The sequence below is a fragment of the Lynx rufus genome, unplaced genomic scaffold, assembly GCF_022079265.1.
Source record: "Lynx rufus isolate CCGP_SWC_20201006 ecotype Redwood Valley unplaced genomic scaffold, mLynRuf1.p SCAF_21, whole genome shotgun sequence".
Lineage (NCBI taxonomy): Eukaryota > Metazoa > Chordata > Mammalia > Carnivora > Felidae > Lynx > Lynx rufus.
In genome coordinates, this window is record NW_025814836.1 from 22,946,811 (window position 1) to 22,974,765 (window position 27,955).

At 56.4% G+C, this 27,955-nt stretch overlaps 2 protein-coding genes across 7 annotated transcripts in view; one reads left to right on the forward strand and one right to left on the reverse strand.

Moving 5' to 3' along the window:
* ZNF710 (zinc finger protein 710) overlaps positions 1–8,561 on the forward strand; it is a 69,631-nt gene extending 61,070 nt beyond the window's left edge. For all 5 annotated transcript variants that reach the window (XM_047086748.1, XM_047086746.1, XM_047086747.1 and 2 more), the window contains 3 exons: positions 1,421–1,612; positions 2,079–2,253; positions 5,835–8,561. In XM_047086748.1, the coding sequence (XP_046942704.1) occupies positions 1,421–1,612; positions 2,079–2,253; positions 5,835–6,001 (534 nt within the window). In that variant the 3' untranslated portion in view covers positions 6,002–8,561. The remainder of the gene's footprint in view (positions 1–1,420; positions 1,613–2,078; positions 2,254–5,834) is intronic.
* Positions 8,562–9,878: 1,317 nt separating this feature from the next.
* IDH2 (isocitrate dehydrogenase (NADP(+)) 2) lies at positions 9,879–27,011 on the reverse strand. 2 transcript variants are annotated; one of them, XM_047086750.1, is made up of 11 exons: positions 26,821–27,005; positions 16,403–16,494; positions 16,133–16,298; positions 14,402–14,562; positions 14,167–14,310; positions 13,349–13,485; positions 13,021–13,172; positions 11,089–11,201; positions 10,817–10,914; positions 10,635–10,727; positions 9,879–10,235 (listed from the first exon to the last, which is right to left on the reverse strand). In XM_047086750.1, exons 1-11 carry the CDS (start codon positions 26,933–26,935, stop codon positions 10,151–10,153), a joined length of 1,356 nt encoding a protein of 451 aa, XP_046942706.1. In that variant the 5' UTR covers positions 26,936–27,005; the 3' UTR covers positions 9,879–10,150. The 2 variants fall into 2 exon arrangements, with proteins under 2 accessions (XP_046942706.1, XP_046942707.1); XM_047086751.1 differs by lacking the exons at positions 9,879–10,235; positions 10,635–10,727; positions 10,817–10,914; positions 11,089–11,201 and adding an exon at positions 12,402–12,626 and having other exon boundaries at positions 26,821–27,011.
* Between the last annotated feature and the right edge of the window lie 944 nt (positions 27,012–27,955).

Here is a 27,955-nt window from a genome sequence, read left to right on the forward strand (position 1 = left end):
CGGGAGTGAGGGCCTGTCAGGCCTTCCCTGCCCCGGGAACGTTTTCTACCGGCGCAGAGATGACTTGTAGGTTTTATGGCAGCTGTTCCCCCCCCAGTCAGCTGGTAGAGCTGCGGAAGTGTCGTGTTAAGAAGGACTCTGAAGCTGAGTCTGAGCTCAGCCTTAAAAGCAGAGCAGGGGTGAGGGTGAGAGTGATACGCGCTCGTGCCCCGTTCGTACCGTCTTTCTCCTCTACCGAAAACCCCCACAAGTCTGCAGAGCGTCCAAAGAGAAATAATACTGTGAAGCAAAACTGAAAACAAGAATCAAAGGCTAAGAAAATCGCACGTAGCTCTGTCATGGGCGTGAATTTGCACAACGTGTGCCACATGCCCTTGGGCGGGAGGCGGCCCGGGGCAGGGCCCCCTGGTGGTCAGACACCTCTTCAGCGTGCCCAGCAAGCATACCCGCGATATGACGTGTCCCCATCTGCTAAAAGAAAGAGACACAGGCACCGTTACATTATGATACGAAACTTTGTCCCGGTTAAGCACTTGGGACAGCAGCTGTGACCACAGACATGTGCGTGTCCTACTGGGGATCTTCTAAGTTACTGACTCAGCAAAGAGATGAGCCCCCAACTTTTGTCCTTTCCTCCCCGGACAATACATCAGACCCCCTGTGACCACAGCACCCTGTCCCGCACTGGGGGTTATGTCCAGACCACGGAAGACCATGTTGACAGTCAAACCAGAGGGTTTTCCCCTGGAATTTTTGTCTCCTGGGGCCGAGCGTCCCAAACTCCTTCAGTGATGGGAGTCACTTGGGGGACCTGCTGAGACTAAAAATTCCTGGGCCCACTGGATCGAGATCTCCAGGGAGGAATCTCCTGAGAGGCTGTATGGGTAACGAGAACTTCAGGTGGTTCTTATCACCAGGGAAGCTTGCAGAACTCTCTTGGGGTCAAGTGGATGGGCTCCAGAGGTTTGGGAACTCTTGTACTCAGATTCGAGTGTCGTTTTTCCTGGAGCGTCCATGCTTTTAATCATATTCTCAAAGGGGTCCGTGAACCAGAAAGACCACTGAAGGATGGGACTGAGGGGGAAGACGCATACACAGGCTCTTGACCTGAGGACAGTCCACCAGGCTACGGCTGCCTTCTTGGCCACAGGTCCCTGGTGCCTGGCGTGTGTGATGCTGGCTGGTAGCAGGTGCCCAGGGAATAGTTGCTGGATGAATGAATGAATGAATGAATGAATGAAATGAACGAGTGATCCCCCACTTTAAACACATGGTCCCTGTTCAGAACACCCCCAGGAAGTCATTTCACTCAGATACTATTGTCCACACACACACACACACACACACACACACACACTTCCAGAGGCTGTGCCCGTCGTGGGGCCCTGACCGTCACCCCTTCCTCCCCACCCCCCGCCAGGGCGTGAAGGAGTTCAAGTGCGAGGTGTGCGGCCGGGAGTTCACCCTGCAGGCAAACATGAAGCGACACATGCTGATCCATACCAGCGTCCGGCCCTACCAGTGCCACATCTGCTTCAAGACCTTCGTGCAGAAGCAGACCCTCAAGACGCACATGATTGTACACTCGCCTGTGAAGCCATTCAAATGCAAGGTACCAGGCTGTCGGGGCCCCAAGGCGGGATGTCCCCACGGGCGGCCCAGAGTCAGCACGACGGCCGCAGCTGAGACCCACTCAGAGCTGGCCTGGCCAGCACGAGCAGGGGAGCCCAGCTTGGGGTGAAAATGCCAGGGTTCAGAGCCTACAAGCTGCTGCGGTTGTATTTCTTTCAAAGCTGGGGAGAGGGTGAAGGTCCCCGCACAGCCCCAGGGAAAGAGCCCAGGCGTGGGACTCTGTGTGGTCGGAGAGCCGGGCCCTGGGCTTCTGGTAACCCCAGCTCAGGGAGGGTGGTACAGTGACCAGCAAGGAGCGGCTTCCACTCTGTGTCACAGGCCCCTGGGGTCACAGAGTGAGTGCCGTGCATAGCGATGGGGACTCCGGCTGCGCCGGGGAGGCGGGAGCGGGCAGGGGGTTCGGGGACGGCGGGCTCCCCGAGGGCTCAGGAGTCGGTGTGTTCCAGGTGTGTGGGAAGTCCTTCAACCGCATGTACAACCTGCTGGGCCACATGCACCTGCACGCGGGCAGCAAGCCCTTCAAGTGCCCCTACTGCTCCAGCAAGTTTAACCTCAAGGGCAACCTGAGCCGGCACATGAAGGTCAAGCATGGTGTCATGGACATCGGCCTGGACAGCCAAGGTGGGTGGGCCACGCGCAGCGGACGGAGTGGGAGCAGCGCTGTCACGGCACACTCAGGAGCCTCCTGGCCGGTTAGGGGCGTGGGGAGGCCGGCCAGGCCGGAGACCTCACTGGGATGCGCTCAGGTCTAGGGAGGAGGCACCCTGGAAGGTCGTCACGGTGATAATGATGGGATGTTTATGTATTCTTCAGAGGACTTAAGTGGGCCCACATAAACAATAATAAATACAAATAAATAACCTTTTTTTTTTTTTATGTTTAATTTATTTTTGAGAGAGAGAAAGAGAAAGCATGGGAGGGACAGAGAGAGAGAGAGGGAGACACAGAATCCAAAGACAGCCTCCAGGCTCTGAGCTAGCTGTCAGCACAGAGCCCGACGCGGGGCTCGAACCCACGAACCGTGAGATCGTGACCTGAGCCGAAGTCGGACGCTTAACCGACTGAGTCACCCAGGCACCCCAAAAATAATAAGTAATATTGATCGAGTGCTAACTGTGTGCCAGGCCTTTATTAACTCACATGGTCCTCACGGTGAGGTTGGCTCTGTTATTATCCCCATTTTTGAGATGCAGGGACTGGAGGACAGAGCAGTTAGGTAACTCATGCAAGATCACAACACACAGGAGGTGACAGACACTTTTATGTTGACGACTAGAAGATGACATTTAAAATAAATGGAAGGGGAAGAAATTAACAAAAGGGAAAATAGCCGCTGGAAAGATGAGGGAAGCCAAGTGAGGTCACAATTCCAGATGTACCACGGGAGGGTCATTGGACTTCCCTGGGGAGCTCTGAGCATCCCAGCAGCCAAGGCAAAGAGTGTAATGCGATCCATCACACTCCTGTAGTGCTTGCCAAAGAGAACGTAGCCCACGTACTCAGGTAAGGGGCCTCACCCCTGCGCTGGGTGGAGGTTTCATAGGCTCTTTGTTGTCACATCCGTAAGGTTAGTGATAGCCTCTCCCCTCAACACTTGTCAGTAGTGGAAAACATTAGTCTCTCGGGCCTTACTGAGGGGAGGAGGCACTTTAGACATTCTACCGGAAGCAAGAGATGATGGCGCTTCAGGGAGGTTCCTTGTACAGTCAGGAGCTATCTGACTCTCTGGTGCACCTTCTGAGACAAGGTAGCCGGGAACATGCCTGGACAAGAAGGGGTGAGTTGACTTGCCCGGACTTAACTCACGAGCAGTCCGTCAGATGCTGGGGGGTGCCTGCAATAATCCCGATTCGGTTTTGCAGCAGCTAACCAGGGAGTGGCCTGGGTTTTCTGGCAGAAACAGGCGTCCTCAGTTTTGTTCTTGGGGGCAAGGATGAAACCCTGTTGGCTGCAGACCGGTGCCCTCTGTAGCCCCTTCCTACGCAAAGTGTGGCACGAGAACCAACAATATGGGCGGGAATCACCTGGGATCCCGCTAGAACCGCAGACTCAGCCCTACCCCAGATCTGCTGAGTCAGAATCTGCATTTCCAAAAAGATCTCAGGGCGGTTTGTTTGCACAGTGGGGTTTCAGAAGCAAGGAGCTAGGGTGGTGGTTTCAGACATTAGTATTCACTGGAAACGCTTGGAAGCTTGTTAAAACACCTGGCTGGGCCCCACCCCCAGCGTGTCTGCATCTGTACGTCTGGGTCATGCTGCAGAATTTGCATTTCCAGCAAGTTCTCAGGGGATACCGAGGCTGCTGATCAGGGACCTCCCTTGGAGAACCTTCGATCTAGACTCTAAAAGGACTAGCACTCAAACTTGGCTGCACGTTGGAAGCACCCGGGGAATTTTTTAAATGCTGATGCCGGAGTCGCAACCCCAGAGATTCAGATGTAATTGATCTGGCATACGGCCTAGGATCGGCACTTTAAGGCACTTTATAGGCTGGTTTTTTTTTAATGTTTATTTATTTATGAGAGAGAGAGCACAAGCAGGGGAGAGGCAGAGAGACAGAGGGAGACACAGAATCTGAAGGAGGCTCCGGGCTCCGAGGTGTCCGCACAGAGCCCGACACGGGGCTCGAACTGACCAACTGTGAGATCATGACCTGAGCCGAAGTCAGACGCTCAATCGACTGAGCCACCCAGGTGCGCCAGCACTTTAAAGCACTTGAGATAATTCTCTGTGCGGTAGAGTTTGAGAGCCCCTGCGCCCCGCAGACCTGCCATGCATCTAACCTACCGGGAGGGAGCGGAGCAGAACTCTTCCCGTTGGAAACAGGTCTCTGCACACCTTGACCCCAGGGGGTGGTGAAGGCACAGGCTCTGTCCCGTGAGGTCAGTCACCAGGAACGTGCAGGACGGCTCTCTTGCTGGCTGCACCAGGGAGTAAGGTGATTGACACTGGAATGGCTGGGACCCAAGCCAGCCTGCCTCTCGCGTATAACCTTGATCTGAGAAGCTCAGGCTTGACAGTCAGGAAGACTCGCAGTGTGTCGGATGCTCTGGGTGCACGTACACACACGCACACTCAGGCTGGCCTTCTTCAGAGCTGGCTGCTTCGGCCCCATAATAATGACACGGGGCGGGGAGGCTCCCTCCGTCTGTTTGAGGCATTAGCTGTGATTTTCCTCATGGTCACAAGATGGCTGCCAACAGTCATCAGGGCAGTGTGCTTCCTTGTGCACAACCAGTGGGGAGAGTAAGAGCCTCTTCCCTTTTGCTCTAGGAAACCAGTGAGAATTGGGTGACTTCAGAGATTTCACACACAGGCCTTTCCTCGTGATTCACTGGCCTGAATTCATTCCTGAACCGCTCGTCGGTAAGGGGTGAGGTTACCCTCACACCATTGGTTCTCCACTGGGGGTGAGTCTGCCGACGTTTGGCTGAGTCTGGAGACATTTTTGATTGTTGTACCTGGGGTACCCAGGCGCCCCTCCCTCCTGCCATTTGAGGCAGAGCAGAACAGTGGATCAAAACAACAGTGCTTTCGGGGCACCTGGATGGCTCAGTCGGTGAAGCGTCTGACTCCGGCTCAGGTCATGATCTCACGGTTTGTGAGTTCGAGCCCCGCGTCGGGCTCTGTGCCGACAGCTTGGAGCCTGGAGCCTGCTTCGGATTCTGCGTCTCCCTCTGTCTCTGCCCCTCCCCCGCTCGCACTCTGTCTCTCTCACTCACTCAAAAATAAAGAAACAAAATTAAAACAACAGTGCTTTTGCTGGGTGCCCTTTGGCAAGTTGATTAACCTCTCTGAACTTCCTCTTGACCTCCTACACGGGGTTGCTGGGAGTATTCGTGAGAAGTACCACGCGTGCAGTTCGTGCTAAGCGAGTGGTGTTGCAGAAACATGACAGCAGCAGGCTTGCATGTGGCCAAGAGATCCTGCAGAGGACCCCTAGGAGAGGCAAGAGAGGCATGACAAAGAAAAGTTCAAGGCCAGCCCTGCACCCACCCACACAACTTTAGGGCTCAGGTCTGGTGACCCAGGTGAGAAGCCACAGGGAGCCTGGGGGCCTCTCCGCGCAGGAAGGGAGGCAGCTGAGAATCCTCTGGAAGCAAGGACTAGGAAATCCCGTAGGAAGGTCCTCTGCCTCCGTGTAGAAGGGCCTGGCTCTTCCCACGAGGCGGCATCCGGGCCTCACGCGCGCCTCTCTTGCAGACCCCATGATGGAGCTGACGGGCACGGACCCCTCGGAGCTTGACAGCCAGCAGGAGACGGAAGACTTCGAGAACGCCTATACGTACGCTGGCGTGCACAGCAGCACCGAGGCCAGCGTCCTCACCGAGCAGGCCATGAAGGAGATGGCCTACTACAACGTGCTATAGCACAAGCCGGGCGCCCACAGGGCGAGGAGGGCTTGGGACGCGGGGGGAGACCCACGTGCCGCGGGCGCACCTCCCGCGGCTGAGAAAGCTACTGCCCCGCTGTCCCGAGCCCTCCCCTCCCACGGAGTCGTTTGCACCACTTCGGGACCCGTAGACCAAATGGAGACTGTACTACTGGCCTCAGCTGTGAACCAGGCCCAGGCCCCAGGCATCCGGGGGAGGAAGGAGAGCACAGGAGGCCCAGCTCTGGGTCTCCTTGGCCTGCTGCTGTGGGAGGGTGGGAGGAATGCTGATCGGGGCCGTTGGGGGATAGGTCACAGGGGCACGGGTCCGTGGGTCTCTCCGGGGGCCCAGCCGAGCTGGGGCAGCCAGTGGGCAGGGGTTTGATGCGCTTCCTGGCGGCTCCTCCCGGGGTCCCGGCACCGGAGGAAGAGAGAACGTGAGTCTTGCCTTGTTTCTCCTCTGGACCAACTCCTGCCTCTAGGGATGTTTGAGCTCCTGTGCTGGTCAGCACTGCCCCCCCCCCCCCCCGATCCCTCACCAGCCCCTGGGCCGCCAAAAGCCCAGGCCCCAGAGCCCCCCTTCCCCACCTTGTCCATAAACAGCCAGGCAGGGCCCTCTGCCTTCTACCTCCTGGTGCCTCCCGCGCTCTCCTCCAGCCAGGCATGCATGCCGCCCCGGTCCTGGCCTTAGGAAAGCAGGGTGTAGCCCAGCCCCCGGCGAATGCCCGCTCCAGCCAACCCCCAGAAGGCCCCCCCTCCAGCCGTTTAAAAGTGGGTGTCCCTAAAGTGGATTTCAACAAATGTCATCCGGTTCTGTGCTGAACTGGTCCCCGCACCAGGGTCCCCCGATGTGAACAAAGCTGGGATGTGCCTTTCGCTGGGCACACACTGAGACAGATGGGGGCCCCCTCGAGTGAGGGGCAGGGCACAGCGAAGGGATCACGGGGACTGAGAGGGGCTGTCCCCAGAGGAGGCCAAGGACCACCTGGGGGGTGGCTGGAGTATTTTATTATTAACAAGTATCCATTTTGAGGGTGGGGACAGCCAAGACTCAACAGGTTCCCAGAAAGAACAACATAGTTAAAAAGAAAATGAAGACCATAGAGAAAAAAAAATTTTTGAGCAAAAGGGGTATTTTGAAGGTAATTTATTATTTTTTTTTCCTTTCCAACTCTGTCACCTATTCTTTATGCTGGAGATCATTTTCTTTTTCCTAATGGAAGCTCCCTTGTGTGCCGTGAGCGCTTCACGCCTCCCCAAGCTCCGGTGGCCCGCCAGGCAGGACTCCGGCGCGGAGGGGGGCTGGCAGGGAGCCTCGGGCCCTGGCGAGAGGCAGGACGCAGAGCTGGGCAGGCCCTCCGCCCCTGCCCGGCCTCTCCAGCCAGTGACTCGCTCTGCACCACCCACCTCAGCGGCCAAGGCTGCTCGATTCTGCTCAGCCGACAGCTCCCTCCCTTGCCTGCCTACTCTCATCGCCTCTGTCCCCGCGCCAGCTCCTGCCCTGGGAACCGAAGACAGGCCCAGGGCATGAAATAGTACATTCAGGAATGCTAGGGCACCCGGACTCCTGCCCACTCGCCTCCGGAGGCCTCAGTGGAGAGGGGCAGGCAGGGCTGTCCCCAAAGGCACGAAGGAGGTGAAGCCACCAACTTCGGCCCGGAAACCAGGAAAGGAGGGGGAACAGCCAGGGTGGGGTGGGGGGGGGGGACCAGTTTGAAATGCAACTGACTACCCCCAAAGCTGTACCCTTAGTGAAGGACCAAGCCAGGCTTCAGGGTGGCTGTGATCAGGACTGAGGGGAGGACAAGGTGGCCTCGGGATCAGGCAGCCAGGTGCCCCTTCCTTCTCTGCTTAAGCTCATGCTAAGGGGCGACAAACGAGAGGACTGGGGGCTCAAAGGAGCCTTCTCCCCTCCAGAACCCCGAGGCCCCCCCAGCCCCCCAGGTGCCCGCCATGATGACCCTCAGGTGGCAGTGACCCCGTCACTGTAGAAGACATTTTCTCCTGCTGAGCAGAAGCATCACCCCCTGCAAACTACCTCTTCCCACAATGTCTTTCTCCCCTGGTACCAAAAAGAACCCTGTACCTCCTCCTTCTCCTCCTCCTCCTCCTCTTCTTTCCTGCCAGCGCAGTGGCCTTGGTCTTGGAAACCCAAGGGAGACGGTCTGGCCCCCAGGGCGGGGCTCTCCTTTCCTCCCCCAGCCCTGCCATCAGCTCGGCCCTCTGCGAGGTTCAATACTTGAACGCCCCCTGCCCTGTGCCTTGGACCCAGGCAAAGCTAAGAGAAGGAAACAGCACAACTTAATTTGAGCTGGGGGGTGGTCTCGGCAAGGCTCCTGTCCTCACCCCTCCCCAACCTCTCAAGAGAGGCGTGCGGCCTCTTGGGTGACTTGGAAACTCCTGGACGAATTCCATTCTAACTTATTTTGACGTGTATACGAACCAACTGTTTAGAAATTCCACTTGTGCAAAGCCCTACTGTGTTTTTATGTTCCCGTTTAAGAGAGAAGTTTACTTAGCAATAATTATAAATAAATGAATATTCTTTAGCGAGGTGACTGTGAGTGCTTCTTCCCGTGGTTCTTGGGGACTTGGTCCTCACCCCTCCCCCAGAAGGAACTCCCAACAAAGCTGCCCTGCCCCACACAGCAGGGCATCCGTCGCTTGCTCTCCGAGGAGGGGGAAGAAACGCAGACCATCCTTCAGACCATCCTTGGCATTGGAATGGCCACCTGCAGGGCCAGGCGCCTACGGGGAGCCGCTCCAAGCCCAAGAGAGGAGGGCTGCGGCCAAGGCCCCAGAATTCCCACCACTTGCAGAGAAAAGCCGCTTCTCCTCTTGACCCACCGACAGGGTACCAGGACAGAAGCCAGCTCACGACGCCAGACTGCGGCTCCGAGGCTGCCAGCCCTTCCTACTGACGGGCAAGAAGGGGCCGGAAACCTTGAGCTTTGCCCCAGGAGTTGGGCCCTTAAGCAGAGCCAGCACACCAGCTTTTCTTCCCACAGCCCTGGGAGTTCAGTATGATTACTGCAGACGCGCGGTCCTTCAAATACACGGAGGCCACCAGGGTGAGGGGCGGTTAGAACACATCTCCGAGCTACCGAGGTCCCAGCTGCCCAGTTTCAAGAGCCATGAGAGTCTCCCCCGCCCCCAACCCTGGAAACTGGGGAAATGGACTTTGGGTCGCCAAGTATCTGTTAGATCAGGTGAAAATGGCACAACTCTTCCCCCCCCCCCCGCCCCCGCCGGGCATTGAGACCCCAAAAGTAGAATATATTCCCTGCATGAAAAGATAGCCCTTCAAGTTGGATCTGTTTTGCTTTACTGCAACTTTCCATCTTACTTTTCTGGTTTTGCCAAAGAATGGCGAGGAGGAACCCAAGTTAGGGACCCGATGGGCCTAGACTACAAGGGACCTCCATTCACAGTCCCAGCCCCGAGCCGCAGGCAGCCGTGCAGAGGGCCGTGAAGCCACCGCTGCGTGGAACCCATTCTGAGGACCAAGCAAAGGGTAAATAAAGAGGTCTCAAGATTTTTAGGAGGTTAAAACAAAGCAAAAAAAATCAATGAATCAATGGCAACGTAACCAGAATCTACCAGGAAGTGGTAACAATCCCCAAGTGGAGATCAGCATACAGGAACCGGATCGTGTTTGGTAATTTCAGGCCTGCACACCACAGGCCCAGCGGCTGGCCGGGCGGCTCCCGTAGAATTCAGGACACTCACACTGCCGCCCGGCCCCCTCGCCTCACCGTGGCCCCTGTGAATGGAGGCCTGGGACGTGGGTGGACTCCACCGGCCCTTTGAGGGCCTCTTTCTCTGGGGCCCCGGGCCGGGCTGCCTCCTCCCTCGGGCACAAACACAGCGGACGGTTTTGTGAAGAGCTTTTTAGTAGCTAAATATGGCACCATGTGTTCCAAGGGCAATATAAATTACAGTATGCAAAACTCACTGACTGGCTGAGGTAAAACACGCTGTTCCTGCCTCACATCACCATGAGGGGAAACACACAGATATTCTTAAAAACATCTTGCTTATAAAAAACGTCCCCTAGAAAGGCCTCCTGAGAGGGGCCGGGAGGCTCAGCCGCGGCCCGCTGCCCCCCCACCCCGGCCCGCCCGCTGCGGGCCGCGCCCCGCGCCCACTACTGGCCCAGGGCCTTGTCCAGGTTGTTCTTGATGGTGTCCAGGAAGTCCGAGGTGTTCAGGAAGTGCTCGTTCAGCTTCACGCTGCCGAGAGAACACCGTTCACGTGAGGCGCGGCTCCAGCCTGGGTCCGGGCAGAGCCTGAACTTGGGCACCCGAGGAGCTGCCCTCCCGTGCCCGTGGGGCGTGGCACGCCCAGGCTGCGCGTCAAAGGTTGCCTAGGGCCCGTCGCCAAAGGGCCACACAACTTCAGACATTTGTACAGACGGGGACGGCAAGGCTCTGAGCCCCTAGCCTCGGGGATGGGGGCAAACTCACAGGGTCTCAGGGCTGTGGACCTGGCCCACCCCAGGCCCTTGGCAGCTAAGCTGACCTGAGGATGAGGAGGGGGGGAGGTGCCTCTAAGAGGGAGCTCTGGCTTCTTCCCACCCAGGGAAGAAGGTCCCAGAAGGCCAGCCCCTCCCTCTGCCACCAGCCACGCACTTGCTGAGGCCATGGATGCAGCCCGCCAGGTCCTTGGTCATGGCTCCGCTCTCCACCGTCTGGACACACACCTTCTCCAGGGTCTGTGCAAACCTGCAGGGGACGGGCCAGAGTGAGGCCCCGATACAGAGCCTGCCCAGAAGCTGCCCTGGGCCAGCTCAGGCCCCTCCCTCTCCGCTCACCTGATGAGGTCCTGGTTCCCATCCAGCTTCCCCCGGTGCTCCAGGCCACGCGTCCAGGCAAAGATGCTGGCGATGGGGTTGGTGCTGGTAGGCCGGCCCTGGGGGCGGGGGTCGTAGGGGGATCGGGAGCCGAACCGGCCGACAAGGGGGCCACCCGGACGCGACCGCCCACCCGTAGGCTGACGGGTCAGTCCCATCCCCCCAGCCCTCAGAGCCAGTGGGTTCTGAGCCCCCGGGACAGATGGGCATGCGACCACGGTCCCTACACTCACCTTCTGGTGCTCCCTATAATGGCGGGTGACCGTCCCATGAGCGGCCTCAGCCTCGATGGTCTTCCCATCTGGGCAGACCAGCACAGACGTCATCAGGCCGAGGGAGCCAAAGCCTGAAGAGTGGAAAGACCCTCCATTCGGTGCCGGCACCCACCCTCCTCAGACCACCGGGGTTGAGTCCCCCTGCCCTTCTGCTGGGAGGAGACCCCCTCAGCTCGTGACCCCCAACGGCACCCAGGAGGACAGCCACTGTTTCGGGCTTGCCCACCCTTGTCGTGGGTCTCTAGAGCCCAGCACAGGGCAGGGGGGCGTTCAAAGGTGGCTATCATCAGCCTATTAACATACATCTGGGTTCCCAGAGCCTGGGGCCCCCAGAGCCCAAGACCCCAGGACTTCTGCCCACCCAGCCTGGCTCGCAACCGCACGGTTCGTTCACGCAGAAAGCAGAAAGCCTGCCACCAGCTACATCACAACGATCCCTCTGTGTGCCTCTCTCGCAGGCTACTGTAAAGCTTTGTGACTTATTTCCAAATTCTCCCAAATCCAGATGTCAACCTTTTCTATTGTCAAGGTCTCCTGGGCTTCAAAAGCACCCCATGGCACCAAAATAAGAACTGTGTTAAGTCCCAAGAAAAAAAAAGCGAAAAACTTCTCCAGGAAAATTCGTTGTCTGAGAAGTTCTGCTGCTGAGACACGGGAAGGGGTCCCTTCTCCATGTTTCCTGGACCTCCGCACTCACCCATTCCTTGTTTACTTAAGGGCAACTTTCATGCCTCTCTCGTCTGCTATGGCTTCTCATCCTTCCATCCGAGATAGGAATTGTTCTAGTAAGAGGACCACTACCACACTTAATGAAATAAAGGCCAAGGTTTTATGAAACATCAGGAATTCTTAGGCATTCTCCTTGCAACCCCGGGGCGGGCGTCACCTTCCTTCTCGGGAGCTAGACCTCAAACCATCTCACGTACCCTTCTTTCTCTTCCGCTCTCTGCTCTACACGTTGTCTACTCCCTACTCTTGTGGGGCGCTGCTCTTGTGCCCAACACCACTGGGCTATTTCTTCTTTTCTTTTTTTAAGATTTTACTTTAGAATTCTATTCTATTCTTTGAGAGAGAGAGTGCACGCAAGTAGGGAGAGGGGCAGAGAGAGAGAATCTCCAGCAGGCTCCAGGCCCAGCGTGGAGCCAGACGCAGGGCTCGATCCCACGACTGTGAGATCATAACCTGAGATGAAATCAAGAGTCAGGCACTTAACCAACTGAGCCACCCAGGCGCCCTGAGATTTTATTTCTTACGTGATCTCTACACCCAACTTGAGGCAGGAAACCACAATCCCTGAGATCAAGAGTTGCCTGCTCTTCCGACTGAGCCAGCCGGGCACAATCGGGCTATTTCTTACGGCTACTTCTCTAAGGGTCTCGTCCATGCTGTATGTTGCAATCTGAATGATCTCTTAGAGGACGTCCAGGGCTTGGGGCTCTGCCATCTTCCCCAGTATTCTCCTACAGCCAACAGGTTGACTGTGCAAAGCGAATTCTCTGTAATTCGAAAAGTACCCGGTTGTGCTCAAAACCATTTTTCTACTGGAGCCAACCCTGGCCCAAACCTGGGGGCACAGTCGCTTGGCTTCGTGGACAGGAACAACGTCACAGCTGACGCACCTGGCCCCTTAGAACTTGAATTCCTAGGTTCTCCTTTTTCTGTAACAGCAGCCTTAGTAATACACCAGTCCAAACCTAACTTGTGACCCTTCCTCCCTCAGATGCCGGCGAGCTCCTGCCCCCTGCTGTCCACGGGGAACCCTGCAATGAGGCGGCCGGCCCCAGTCCTGCTGCCACGCTGGACACATTTTCTACGAAGGGGGTCTGAAAATGCCCCCAGCCGGAGAAGACCGACGATCCACCCCTCGGGGAACAGGTGCTCCCAGCATACCCTGGGCCAGGATGTCCGACTGCACGTCTCCATCATAGTTCTTGCAGGCCCACACGAAGCCGCCTGAAGACTTGAGGACCTGAGCCACCATGTCATCAATGAGCCGGTGCTCGTACCAGATCTTATTCTTGTCGAAGTCGGTCTTATAGTGCCTGGGAGCAAAAGGGCCTGTTGTGGGGAGAGGGCGGGAGGCTGACAACTTGAGGATCTCTCCTCGAGCCGAGCCAAAAGCACTGGGACGGCGGCCACCCCGTAGGACAGGGACCCGGGGGGACAGGAGAGAAGGGCTGTGGGATCCCTGGGAAGGAATAAAGGGAGAGGCTGTTACTTGTCAAAGATTTCCTGGAAGATGTCCTTGAAGCGCCCGTCGTAGGCTTTCAGGATGGTGTTCTTGGTGCTCATGTACAGCGGCCACTTCTTCTGGATGGCGTACTGGAAGCAGCTGTGCGCAAAACCCGAGATGGACTGCGGGGGGAGAGAGGTCCCTGGCGTGGGGCCCGGCCGGCCTGCGGGCTACCAGCCCTCCCTGGGCTCCCCAGGTCTTAGGCCGTATGGCCGGGGTACAGCTAACTCCCCCAGCCCACCTGCCTGTCTCTAGAGTTGACGGTGTGTCCCAGCCTATCCCCTCTGAGCCCTCCGTGACTGGCTCAGAGAGGGTCATGTGACCCAGGCCTGGAACTTTCACTGGAACCAGGAGCAAAAGAGGCTCTTTTCTGACAGGGTAACCAAGTCGGCAGGGGTAAGCCTGGAGCTGCCGGTGGTCACTTCCTCACAGCCTGAGAATGAGGCCAACCGCAGAAGGAACGAAAGCCAAGAGACGGGGAGGGGAAAAGACTGCTTATCCAGCTCGCTTAAGCCAAGAGCCCAGACAACTAACACGCCCCCAGAGGTGTGTCGGGGAGTGAGTGCGGGGGCATCTGGCTAAGCGGGGGGTCTGTCTTCCAGCCTCACTCCACACCAGGTCCACAGCAGGTCCCCCCGAAACATAGCCAAGATGCACTGGTCCCCCCGAAACACAGCCAAGATGCATTGGCTCACGGGCCTCGGACCTTCCTCAAGCCACTGACGCGGGAGTAGTGAGCATCACCAACCCGCAGCGGCCCCGGAGGGAGGAGGGAACGCAGGAGCCACCCGCCAGGGCCTCACCTCATCCGTGTTGTACATGCCCATCCCCACGCCGCCGGCAGGGAAATTGAACACTTCCCACTCCTTAGCGCCACTGCCATCCTTCGGGGAGAAGACGATCTTGAACGTGCCGGCCCGGTCGACCACAAAGTCTGTGGCCTTGTACTGCAGAGACAAGAGCACGGCTCGGGCCAGGGGTTCCGAGCGAGGGGCCCAGGCCAGGAAGAGCCGAGTCCCGCCTCCTGCCGTGGCCAACCTGGTCGCCATGGGCGTGCCTGCCAATGGTGATGGGCTTGGTCCAGCCGGGGACGAGGCGTGGGATGTTTTTGCAGATGATGGGTTCCCGGAAGACGGTCCCCCCAAGGATGTTTCGGATGGTCCCATTGGGACTCTTCCACATCTTCTTCAGCTTGAATTCTAGGAGGACAGAGGTGAAGGGACCCCACTGCAGCCCCCACCTTCCAACCAAAATCTGAACCCTTAGCAAGAACGCAGCCAGATGGGAGCCCTAAAAATCACCCTGGGGAAGGTCTAAAATATAAGTATGTGGGCTCTGGGACCATACTTCTTTCTTTTTTTATTTTTTTTTTAATGTTTATTTCTTTTTGAGAGAGAGACAGACAGAGTGAGAGCAGGGGAGGGGCAGAGAGAGAGGGAGACACGGAATCCGAAGCAGGCTCCAGGCTCCGAGCTGTTAGCACAGAGCCCAACGCGGGGCTCGAACCCATAACTGTGAGATCATGACCTGAGCCAAAGTCGGACACTCAACCGACTGAGCCACCCAGGCGCCCCTCTGGGATCAGATTTCTTGGGTTCAAGGTCCAGCTCCGCCACCTGTAACTGTGAGTTTTATGCCAGTGAGTTAACCTGAGCTATAAAATGAAATTACTGATAAAAATACCTCGCATCTTGGGTTGCTGTCGGGATTAAATAAACCTCTATGGAAAGCGCCTAGAACAGCGCCTGGCACATCGGGGCTCCTTCAGCTAGTGTATTATTCCCGCGTCATGCGTGGACGTAGCTCGGTCTGACGAAGTCTGGCAGTATGGCGTCTCGCTGGACAGAGGCCAGAAGACCAGAGGGCAGGCCTCAGTACTGCCACAAACCGTGGAGTCCAGCCCACGTTACCGGGACTGTTGGCTCTCTACTTCCTTCTCCATAAAACAGGGGTACAGAAATCCCAGGGTTCAGGAGAAATGAAAAGAAACCCCACAAAGAAGAGCTTAGCACTTAAATGATCCCAATGTCCCAGGGTCAGGTACAAACCCGAAAGACGGAAGAAGGTCTGGAGTGTTTGGAAATGTGTTTCGAATGCTTCCTTCCAGCTCCCTCGTGCCGTAGGACGCAGGCAGAGAGAAAGAGCTCTGCACACCCCTGAACGACCCTTTCTCGAATTTTCCAAACGTGGCCCCTTTATCCCCGTACTGGTGCCATTGTTTCGGGAAACCCTCAAAAGTGCTCCCCAGAAGCAGGGACCGGCAGCCGGTCCAAGCCTGGTGAGCGCACCTCTCTGAGACCCCTCTGCGGCCGCAGGGGGCAGGGGACAGACCCGCAAGGCCAAGACAGCAGCAAGACACTAGCGACGCTCCCTAGAGCCCACTGCAGCTCTGAAAGATACAAGCTGACACGCGGCACTCCGCTGGCCAGAGGTGGCCCCGAGGTGGTGTCTCTGTGAACCTGCCTGCAGGACAGCCCAGGAGGCGAGAGGGGCGCCCGAGGAGGCTGCCCTTCCTCTGACGGCTTCAGCAACGTGTCCGTGGCCCACGACACCTACCGGTGCTGGCCAGAGCCGCGCGGGACAGCAGCAACGCCACGGGCCTGGATTCCGCCCTGCCACACCCCACGTGGGTGCCAGCCCCTCACCGGCCCTCCCAGCCTCCTCTGCAGGAAACCCCACGGCCCCAACGCCTCCCGCGAAGTCGCAGGGAGACGGGGTTCGTGTCGCGGCCCCCGCGCCCCCAGCCCACCCGCCTCCGCACCCTCACACCTTCCACACGGGCCTCATCGGGGGTGATGGTGGCGCACTTCACAGCCACACTGTACTTCTGGGTGGCCAGTGCGGAGTCTACGGTGACCTGGTCGTTGGTCTGGTCACGGTTTGGGAGTCCCAGGTCGAAATACTTGAGCTGGACATCCACGTGCGGCAGGATGAGCTAGAAACAGATGACCAGGGCAAGGCATCAGCCCAGATGACTGTGACTCAGGGGCTCGAGGGGGCCTGCGCGGGGGCTGAACGCCCACTTTGGGAGGGAACTACCTTCTCCTTGATGAACTGCCAAATGATCCGGGTCATCTCATCGCCGTCCATCTCCACCACCGGCTTCGCCACCTTGATCCTCTTGTCGGCATCTAGGACCGGGCAACACGGCGCATCATACCTCTGGGGGAGGGGGGGCGTTCTGGGCGAGCTCCTCTCCTCCCCCGCGGGACCTGCCCTTCACCCAGGAGGGCAGTGTCAGCCAGGGCTCAGTTACCCACACTCACTCCCCCTCGGCAGGACCAGCTCCCGGGCCGGGCCGCCTGGGGGGGGAGGGGGGGACCCGGACCCCCCACTGAGGATGGCCAGCTAGGACTGAAAGATGGTGGCCGGAATCTGAAGGCAGAGGAGCCCAAGAGCCAGAGGTCCAGAGCCAAGCAGGGCCACCTGTCCGGGAGCAGGCAGGGGAGGGAATGCCTACAGGCTGTCGCCACCCAGTTCCGAGGGCAGGCGCTGTGGCCCAACCCCAGCGATTCTGTGAGTTTCCTCGTAACCTTGTTACAAGAGCCCGACTAAATCTAAGTGGGGACGGAAACTGCACTCGCACCTCCTCTGCGCCTGACGTGGTCCCCTACCCCCTTTGCGTGATTCCGGTTCATCCTCAAACCACTCCCAAAGGGAATATGGCTACCTCCACTTTGGGTGCGCCTGGGTGGCTCAGTCGGTTCAGCGTCTGACTTCGGCTCAGATCACGATCTCACGGCTCGTGGGCTGGAGCCCCGTGTCGGGCTCTGCGCCGACAGTTCAGAGCCTGGAGCCTGCTTCGGAGTCTGTGCCTCCCTCTCCCTCTCTGCCCCTCCCCTGCTTGTGCTCTGGTCTCTGTCTCTCAAAAATAAATAAACGTTAAAAAAAATTTTTTTAATGTGGTGCAACTGAGGCTCGGAGAGTTTGCCAGCTTCCTGCCAAAGATGACACAGCTTGAGGACAACAGAGCTACCAGGATTCCCACTTGCTCAGCGGCAAGCAGAGGCTTAGGGCACCCAGAATGAGACTCCGAACCTTGATCCAAGCTGGCAGGCTGGCCAGTCCTGCCGGAGAAGCATCAAAGGTCCAAAGCGACAGTGGAGGAGGACAGGAGCCGGGCGGGGGAGGCTCTTCAAGGAAAGTCTGACTCATGAGAAAAACCAACAGTCTGGGAAGTGAACTCCCGAGCAAACTCAAGAAAATGACCCATCCAATTAAATCAGTGCAGGCTACCTTGAGCGAGACTTGTTGAACCTTAGCCTGCAGCACGGAGGTACCCACGGCCTGGGAAGAAACAGCCCCTGCAGAGTAGGGAGGGCAACAAGACAGGTGCAAAACCTACAGCCGGGCCTCGACCATCAGAAGGCTCGCTCACCGCTGACACCCGGGCCGGAGTGAGACAGCTGAGAACTGACTGGGCTCTGTCCCCAGCAGAGCCCCCTCCGCCCTCGCTTAGGGCCCATTTACTCTTAGGTTACGCACAATCCTTACAGATGTCATCGTCGTGGATCTTCCGCCTCACCAGACACGAGACGGCGAATCAGAAGAAAGGATTAGGATGTTCACTTAAAAACACCAACGGTCAGAAGAAGCGACATCTGCTAGGTGGACAGCAAGGGACGGACGTCTACGAAAAGCAGGCCCTGACACTGAAAAAGCATGACCACCTAAGCACGTTTACAACAGAAGCGACTGGGGCGCCTGGGTGGCTCAGTCGGTTAAGCGTCTGACTTCAGCTCAGGTCGCGATTTCTCAGTTCATGGGTTCGAGCTCCGCATCGGGCTCTGTGCTGACAGCTCGGAGCCTGGAGCCGGCTTGCGATTCTGTCTCCCTCTCTCTCTAACCTCCCCCCCACCCCCACGCACACGCGCGCACATGTTCTTTCCCCCTCTCTCTCTCTCAAAAGTAAATAAACATTAAAAAATTTTAAAACAGAAGTGACCAAAACCCAACAGATCCCCCACATATCACTGCCCTACAACACGCACCATAGCCATGACTCGTGCTGACATCCCCAACCCACTAAGAAAAAGGTGAATTATGTGCAGCGAAATGATTCACTATCCAAACATGTGCGCAGATTTTTTTTTAATCTAAAAATAGTCTCCCAAAGATGTGCAAACAGGTTTTTTTGTTTTCTCTTTTCTTAATCTAAAAGGAATCTTGGAGGTTATTTAGGAAGACAAATGAGACCCAGGAAGCGTGGCTTGTGTCAATGTCAGGCCTGATCCCAGGTCTCTGGCCCCAGTGTGGCCTCTGGACACCCTCGGGGGTCACGTATGGAGAAGCAGAAGGCAAACACAGACTCCAAACATTCCATTCCCTGGAGGACAAGGTGAGCTCAGCCGGCACACCTCCGCCACAGGGGCCTTTGGACCCAAGCCACAGAATTCCTTCACCTTTCCGGGCTGGAAGCTTGAGTGGAAAGGGCTTTAGGACTTGCAGAAAGTCTACTGGGCCACTGAAGAGCTAGCTTCATTTTGTTTTAATTTTTTTTTTCAATGTTTATCTTTGAGAGAGACAGAGCATGAGCAGGGGAGGGGCAGACAGAGAGGGAGACACAGAATCCGAAGCAGGTTCCACGCCAAGGAGATTCGGTGCCAAGCCCGATGCGGGGCTCAAACTCAAGAAACCGCGAGACCATGACCTGAGTTGAAATCAACAGTAGGACGCTTAACCAACTGAGCCACCCGGGTGCCCCAAGCTAGCTTAGTTTTTAAGAGCATCTCCTATGAGTTAATGTCATGAGAGCTAATCAAGGTTGTTTTAATGTACTGAAGCTACCGTAATCATAATCCCTAAGGAGAATTCATTTGTGGCCAGTCTTAAAGGTTTCTGCCTCGATGGGCTCCACTCAAGTTTTGGGCTTCAGACCCAGCAGCCTGTGGGCTGTGGGCTCCACACCTGCTCCATCTGGGAGTTCAACGTCACGATCATAGCAGGCAGCCCTCCCTGTGGTGCCTGCAGGTGTCAAACCCTCAGAGACCACAGGGCCCACTTATTTACAACCAGGTGCTAAGCACCTCTTCCTGAAACACCAAAAAATATAATAGTTCCTGGCCTAAAGGAGTGAGTATGAAAGGGAAAACCTACAGACAACGGAGACAGAGCAAGCAGCCCAGTTATCAAAGTCAGGAGCACAGCCTCCTTGAAAGGGCCCTTCCCAGAACTGGGGGCAGGGGGCACGGAAGCCAAAGCAGCAGAGACTCCTGATTGGCTCGCGCAGCGATTTTAAAAAAGCATATTCAGGGGCGCGTGGGTGGCTCAGTCGGTGGAGCGTCTGACTTCGGCTCAGGTCAAGATCTCACGGTTCGTGGGTTCGAGCCCTGTGTTGGGCTCTGTGCTGACAGCTCGGAGCCTGGAGCCTGCTTCCGATTCTGTGTCTCCCTCCCTCTCTACCCCCCCCCCCCCCCGCTCATGCCCTGTCTTCTCTCTGTCTCAAAAATAAATAAAAACATTAAAAAAATAAAAAATTAAAAAAAAAAAGCATATGCATTGGTGACCAAGGTTTTAAAATCAGGCGATTTCAACAATACAACAACCACAAAAACCAATTAATAAATGGGCAAAGGACTTGAATCGACATCTCTCCAAAAAAACGATACATAAAAGACCAATAAGCGTATGAAAAGTTGTCCCACAGCACTCATCCTTAGGGAAATGCAAATCAAAAATCACAATGAGATACCACCTCACACCCACAAGGACGGCTGCCAACAAAACCAAAACCAAACCCAAAACCCCAAAGCCGAAAACAACAAGTGTTGGTGAGCATGTGGAGAAGCTGGAACCCTTGTGCACAGCTGGTGAGAATGGACAGTGCAGCAGCTGCTACGGAAGACGGTGTGGTGCTTCCTCAAAAAAATCAAAGATGGAACCGCCATATTGTTCGGCCATCCCACTTCTGGATATCTATCCAAAATAAGTAAAACAGGGTCTCAAAGAAACATCTGTACACCCTCGTCCACAGCAGAATTACTCACAATAGGCAAGAGGTGGAAACAACTCCAGTGTCCCTCAAGGAACGAAGGGAAAAACAGAATGTGGTATGAGCCTTCGAGAGAACAGGACTCTGGAAACGGATCCAGGACGGCTAAGAAAAACGTCCCTCCAAAAGGTCAAACGATGTTCACAATTTCGAGCTTCTCCCAGACTGGGCTCCCCGCCACTTAAATGTGGATGTGCTTGCTCAGAAATTGAAAAAGGGGGGCGCCTGGGTGGCGCAGTCGGTTGAGCGTCCGACTTCAGCCAGGTCACGATCTCGCGGTCCGGGAGTTCGAGCCCCGCGTCGGGCTCTGGGCTGATGGCTCAGAGCCTGGAGCCTGTTTCCGATTCTGTGTCTCCCTCTCTCTCTGCCCCTCCCCCGTTCATGCTCTGTCTCTCTCTGTCCCAAAAATAAATAAACGTTGAAAAAAAAATTTTTTTTTAAAAATAAAAATAAAAAATAAAAAATAAAAATTAAAAAAAAAAAAAAGAAATTGAAAAAGGAAGTGCCGCCATTGTGAGCAAGAGCGATGGATCTGGACCTTCCTCAATAGCGTTTGCTGCTCATTCTTTCGTCTCAAATTCCACAAAACCAGTTGCCCTTGGGACGGCCAGCAGACCTCTACTGTGGCATACTTATATAAGCAACACGGCCACACTTCCCACACACTTTCAATCCAGCGACGATGAACATTTCTGAACTCTTAAAATAAATGAGAAGCAGTGATAAATAGGCAGGGAATTCATAACCATATCGCCCAAGCTTTGCACAATTCCCGTACCTTACCCAGAAAGTCAATACATTTTAAGTGGGATATTTTTTACGTGGGTATACACATAGAATGGAATATTCAGCCTTAAATTCCATTCGATGTGTATACCCACGTAAAAAATGTGCGGACACAAGCCACAGCTCCGGCAGGGATAAACCTTGAGGACAGTACGTGAAGAGCAAGCCAGTCGCAAAAAGAAAACTACGTCTGATTCTCCTTACGTGCGGTACCTAAAAGCAGTCAAATTCACAGAAACAGAAAGTATGGTGGTAGTTGCCAGCGGCTGGGGGAGGAGGGAATGGGGAGCTGTTGTTTAACGGGTACATACAGAGTTTCAGTTTTGCAAGACGCTGAAGCTCTGGGGGTTGGTTGTCCAACAGTGAGAAAGTACTTAACACTACCGAATGGCACACTTCAAAATGGCTAGGACAGGAAATTTGTGTTATGCGGTACTTTTACCACAATAAGAATAAGAAATACCGGTTTTTAAGTTTTTAAAAATCTAAATCAGTCAAGGGGTGCACCTGGGTGGCTGAGTCAGCCAAGCGACCCGCTTCGGCTCAGGTCGTGATCTCGCGGTCCGTGAGTTCGAGCCCCGCGTCGGGCTCTGGGCTGACAGCTCAGAGCCTGGAGGCTGCTTCAGATTCTGTCTCCGGCTCTCCTCTGCCCCTCCCCTGCTAGCACTCTGTCTCTCTCTCTCTCTCTCTCAAATATAAAATAAACGCTTAAAAAATTTTAATCTGAACCACTCAAAACAAAAGCAACCCAGGAGATTTTACACAAAGATTCCAGGCCTATCGCGTACCCTCCAGAGGACACAGGCCCCAAGGCATCAGAGTGGGAGACCTTGTGTGTGGTTCAGCCAATACGGCAGAGCCACCCCCATCGTCCACCCCTCTCTGGGTGACAAGAGATGACGAACAATCTGAAACCCAAGGAACAGCACGGGGGTCTCCCTGAAAGCTTCCAAGGGACAGCCACCGTGACATTTTCGGATGACATGTTGCACACTGGCCTCTTGGCCAGAGTGTGGGATGGAGTTACACCAGTCCACAGGGAGTCCGGGAGGCCAACTCTCCTCCCGGGTCTGGGATTCCGAGCACCCAACACCAAGTAAGGATTTCAAAACCCGGCGCCTGTTTCAGGATTGGCCCGCTGCTCCAAACTCAAGGCTAAAGGTCCCTCCCAAGATGGCCACCCCCAAGAATAAGTGCGTAACCACACGCCTGCCCTGGCTGTCGGCCAAGAAGCTGCCAAGCCGGCGTGGCCCAGCAGCATGTGGGGAGAAGCCCCCAGTTCCTGGGAGCTCAAGAAGGCAGGGCAGCAAATCTGGAAGAGATTTCCTTGGGGTCATCCTTCACTCCTCCCCATTCCCTCACACGCGCGTGCCAACCACTGAAACATCCTATTGGCTCTTCCTTCAAAATGCATCCAGAATCCAACCACTTCTTACCACCCCCGGGGCCAATAACCTTGCCAGAGTATGACTACACCCTCCCACCAGGACCCTGAAGCCAGAATGCGCCTGTTAAAATGTAAATGGGGGAGGGGGGCGGCGGGGAGGCTCCTGGGTGGCTCAGTTAGTTGAGCATGGACTTCGGCTCAGATCTCTCAGTCTGTGGGTTCAAGCCCCATGTGGGGCTCTGTGCTGACAGCTCAGAGCCTGGAGCCGGCTTCGCATTCTGTGTCTCCCTCTCTCTCTGCCCCTCCCTACTCACCCTCTGTCTCTGTCTCTCTCAAAAATAAACATTAAAAAAATAATTTAAAGATTAAAAGAGCTTTAAAAAAATGTAAATCAGGCCACAATACCCTTCTCAAAACCTTGCAAAACTTCCCTTTTCAGTCAGAGTAAAGGCCAAAGTCCTCAAAAATGTGTGGTCCCCACAACGCTTGACCTCATCTGTCACTGACCCCCTTCCCCTGACCTCTGCCTGGCTCAGGACTCTTCCCTCTCTGCTTTTCCCACAAGCAAAGGTGTACTCCTCCATCAGGCTCTCCTCCATCACTCACTCCTTCATCAGACACTCCCCCATCACACATTCTGACATCACACTCCTCCATCAGGCACTCCTCCATCACGCATTCCTCCATCAGGCACTCCTCCATCAGACACTCCTCTCCTCCATCAGACACTCCTCCATTAGACACTCCTCCATCAGGCACTCCTCCATCAGGCACTCCTTCATCAGACACTCCTCCATCAGACACTCCTCTCCTCCATCAGACACTCCTCCATTAGACACTCCTCCATCAGGCACTCCTCCATCAGGCTCTCCTCCATCACGCACTCCTCCATCAGACACTCCTCCATCAGGCACTCCTCCATCAGGCTCTCCTCCATCACGCACTCCTCCATCAGACACTCCTCTCCTCCATCAGACGTTCCTCCATCACACATTCCTCCATCAGACACTCCTCCATCAGGCACTCCTCCATCAGATACTCCTCCATCAGGCACTCCTCCATCAGGCTCTCCTCCATCACGCACTCCTCTCCTCCATCAGACACTCCTCCATCACACTCCTCTCCTCCATCACGCACTCCTCCATCAGGCACTCCTCCATCATGCATTCCTCCATCACACTCCTCCATCAGACACTCCTCTCCTCCATCAGACACTCTTCCATCAGGCACTCCTCCATCAGACACTCCTCCATCACGCACTCCTCCATCAGATACTCCTCCATCACGCATTCCTCCATCAGACACTCCTCCATCACGCACTCCTCCATCAGACACTCCTCCGTCACACACTCCTCCATCAGACACTCCTCCATCAGACGCTCCTCCATCAGGCACTCCTCTGTCAGGCGCTCCTCCTTCAGACACTCCTCCATCACGCACTCCTCCATCACACATTCCTCTCCTCCATCAGACACTCCTGCATCACGGCCTTGGCACCTGTTGGCCATAACCAAATGGCCTGTTTCCTTTGTTCCTTCGGTGACTCTTCAAGGAGGTCTTTTCTGTGCTTCCTGCCCCCCCCCCCCAAGTCCAAACCTCCACGCACACCTTCCTGGCCTCTTTGTTCTCCAAATGCCATGCTAGCCAACTTCTACCTTTTTACTAACAGTCCCCACATTAGCATTTAAGCTCCACACGGGCAGAAATCTTTGCCTCTTACTCCTGGCTCTGTCCCCAGCACCTTCACGTGCCTGGCACACAGCAGAGGCACGACAGTTGTTGAAGTCACAGATGAATGTCAAGTTACAGTCTATTTGGCCTATAGTAAGGGCTGCCCTGCCCCCACCTCCTGTTGGGATGAAATGTGCCCCTGGGATGCACTGTCACATAGAGGCCACTGAGTTCTTACCATCAGATTGCACCAGACCAGCACAGATGTATGTATGGGACAGGGGTCTCTGCCAGGCAATGGGCAACTTGCCCTGAGAAGCTCACAATTTATACTGTTTTTTTTTTTAATGTTTATTTTTGAGAGTGAGCGAGGGGCGGGGAGCTGAGAGAGAGGGAGACACAGAATCCGAAGCAGGCTCCAGGCTCCGAGTTGTCAGTGCAGAGCCTGATACGGGGCTCGATCCCACGAACCGTGAGATCATGACCTGAGCCACGATCAAGAGTCAGATGCTTAACCGAGTGAGCCACACAGGCGCCCCTCCACTGGCATTTTAAACGTGTACACAAGTGTCAACTCCAGGGCAGGTCACAGAGCCCGGCTTCCAATAACCAGAAGGCAGTTTCCAGCACCTCATGCCCCGAACGGAACCAGTGCCAGAGGCTCCCAGCTCAACTGGAGCACCTGGGGGCGGGTCCCAGGCTTTCCAGAGACTTCTCCAAACGTTCCAGGCCTAAACATGACCACCCAAAACACCTCTGATGGGGCAGCCCTGTTCTTACCTGATGCAGTTGAAACAAGCCTCGGGGAGGAACACATAATAACTCCCCAGGCGGGCCTCCAGAACTTTCAACAATCATTAAATAATAATCTGCCCTTGAATCTGAGAGTGCAGGCAAGTCACCAAGATCTGTAAAGTGAAGAGGCAGCGTGAGAAAAGTAAGAAGTTGCCAGGCAAGGAGTGAAGCTAGGGAAGGCCAGATAAGTCGTTCTCACAGTGAGGGCTTGGGCACAGCCCACCCTCCCCTCCAGGACGTCGGGCTCATCAGAACCGCCACCAGCCGTCGCTGGAGGCCTAGGAAATGCAAAACTAGGAGCCGGGGAGTTACCAAGCAGCAAAGACACCAGAGTGTTTTAGCCAAAAGAAACGTGTCCGTTCCTTGTCATCAAGGGGAATGCCAAATATTCTGTCTCCGGTGGTGTTGCCGGGTGACAAGCTCGAAGAGGCCACAGCTGTAAGTCTCATGTCCAACTCAAACACTAAGCCTTCTCCCCATTAATAACCCAACCAGCTTGGGAACTTCTGGAAGGACCTACAGCTAAAAGAACTTTCTTTTTTTTTTTTTTTACCATCAATGCAGGGGGCAAGAAGGGAGAAAATATCTTTACTCTCACGCTGTTTTGCTAGAGGTGGTTTGGGGCCTGGGCGCACTTGGAACCCTGGAGTTGCAGGGCTAACCACTTACAAGACAAATCCCAGAAGTACAAAAGCAGAAATGTCCCTTTCTCCTTGGCAGGAGAGGTGGGGGCTGGAGCCCAAGCTCCAGCCCCCACCTTCCCCTCCCCAATTCTGGTCAGCTGCTCCCACACTAGTTAAAGATTACCTACCGGAACAGTAAGGCCAGGCTGCCTGGGCCCCACTCCCTCTTCCTCACTGTCCTGGCTCACTCCAAGGGGTTCCAGGCCAGGTCAGGAAAGGGGTTTCCGTGGCAACAGGCAAGACACAGGGCCAAGGGACCTACATTCTCCCTGCCTTTTGTCGCTGGCAATGGAGAGCCACGGTGCAGGCCACATGCCACAGAGGGCAGCCTGCGAGGGTAATGGGGGTTCAGGTTAATCCTGCTTATTATGACCCGACTACTGTCTTCTTTCCTAAGCAGGGTGCTAAGGGCACCACAGAAGCAGTGAGTAACTAGTGGGGAAAGTGACATTTTGGAGCAGCTGCCCAATCACTCAGTCTGGCAGTCGGGTGAGTGGGGCCGGCGGAGCAGCGTAGGAACCGGCTGGCGAGAAAACGCCAGGTCAGGCCAAGGAGAGGCTCCAGGATGGAGACTTAAGTGCGACGGGAGGGGTGGGGGGTGTCCAAACACAAGGGAAAATCAGAAGCACGCTCCTCCAGCTGTCGCGTAAAAGGCTCCAAAAATAGCTGACGCGGGCCTGACAGCGAGGAGGGATTACAGCGCGCCCGGCTGAAAAGGAAAGGGAAGTGGAGGCCGTCTCCCCGCCTTTGTCTGAGCAGGGACCGCGCCGAGACCCTCCCTCGCACGGGGAGACCGGGCCTGGCGCTCCAGCCCCCTACTCGCTGGCCTGGCCCCTCCCGGGGAGCAGGGCGCGCAGGACACCCTCCGGGCCCGGGACACCCCCAGCACCCGCCACGGGAATAGCTGGGGGGGCGCGGAGCAGCCCGGAATCCCCGCCCGCGCAGGGCCGCAGGACCAGCAGCTCCCGGGCCACCAGCTGCCACCGTCCTTCAAGTCCCCGCCCCCCCCCGGCTCTTTGTGTGCCAACCCCGCCGTCCCCGGCCCGCGATCGCCCCGAGTCGCGCTCCCCGGCCCCCGCCCGGGAGGCCGCCACGTCGCGGTGCCGGGCGCGCGCCCCGCCCGGACCCTCCTCGTGGCACTCACAGTGGCGCCGCGGCTGCTCCTGCAAGTTGGGGCCTGTCGGGGCTGCCGGCGCCCAGGCCGGCCCGGAGCCGGAGGCCCTGCAGAGCGAGCGTACGACCCGCAGGTAGCCAGCCATCCCGCCGAGCAGGCGAGCGAACCGACCGCGGCGGGCGAGATCCGAGCGCCGGTGCTGCTCCCGGCTGCCTGGCGGCGGGCTGCCAAGGCCCTCCAGGCGCCCGGGCGCGGGCAGGGGCGGGGCGGGGCTGCCGGGGGCCGCCACCCGATTGGGCCTCGCCGGGGAGGAGGAGGGGCCGGGGCCGAGCCGGACCCCTCGGGAGGCCCCCGCGCAGGCCCGACCCCGCCCCAGCGCGCAGCCCGCGCTGCCATTGGCGCCGCGCGCAGCCCCACCGAACTGCCGGGCAGAGGCGGGGGAGACGCGCACCGGCCCGCGAGCGGGGGCCGGAGCTGGGGGCTCAGGGCAGCAGGTAGCGAGGCCGAGCCCCTCTCTCCAGGACGCCCTATTTAAGCCAGGGTGTCAGTTGCTGACGAATCATCTTAAACCCCCCCAAAGTGAGCAAACTCCCGCGCCCTTGGCGTTTGCTGGGCGGAAACTCCTTCGCCTTAACCAAGCGCGGGTTCCGTGTTCCTGAACTGAGACCACGGGCACGTCGGCTCTTTTCAGGTGCGCTCTCAGATACTCCTGTCCCCTCCACGGGTTGCGTAGACTGTCCGGAGTCAAGAGCCGAACTCTCTCTTCTGCTTCTCCCCAGAAGGTCAAGCGGCTAATCCTCGAAGTCATCCGGCATAGCCAGAGTCTGTTTCCCCCCCCCCCCCCGTCCGAAATGGCAATTGTAACAGCCACAGGGCTCCCAGGAGACGTGGGTGCAATAACGTAAGTAAAAAGGCTCCGAGCACACCCTGTGCTCAGCGGTTGTAGTTGATGGCTTATCACGATCCATATGAGTCCTCGTGCTGCCTGGACTGAATGAGCGAGCTCAGCCCCCACCCTGGCAAACAGGTCCATGTTTGTCTGTTTACACGCACAAGACCATACTGATTGGTTCTGTCATCAGCGACTAAGCTCTCCTCACCCAGGTTCTTGAAATGGGACACCAGCCCGGGCTGGGTTTTATTTAGAAAAATCTGACCCCAGCCC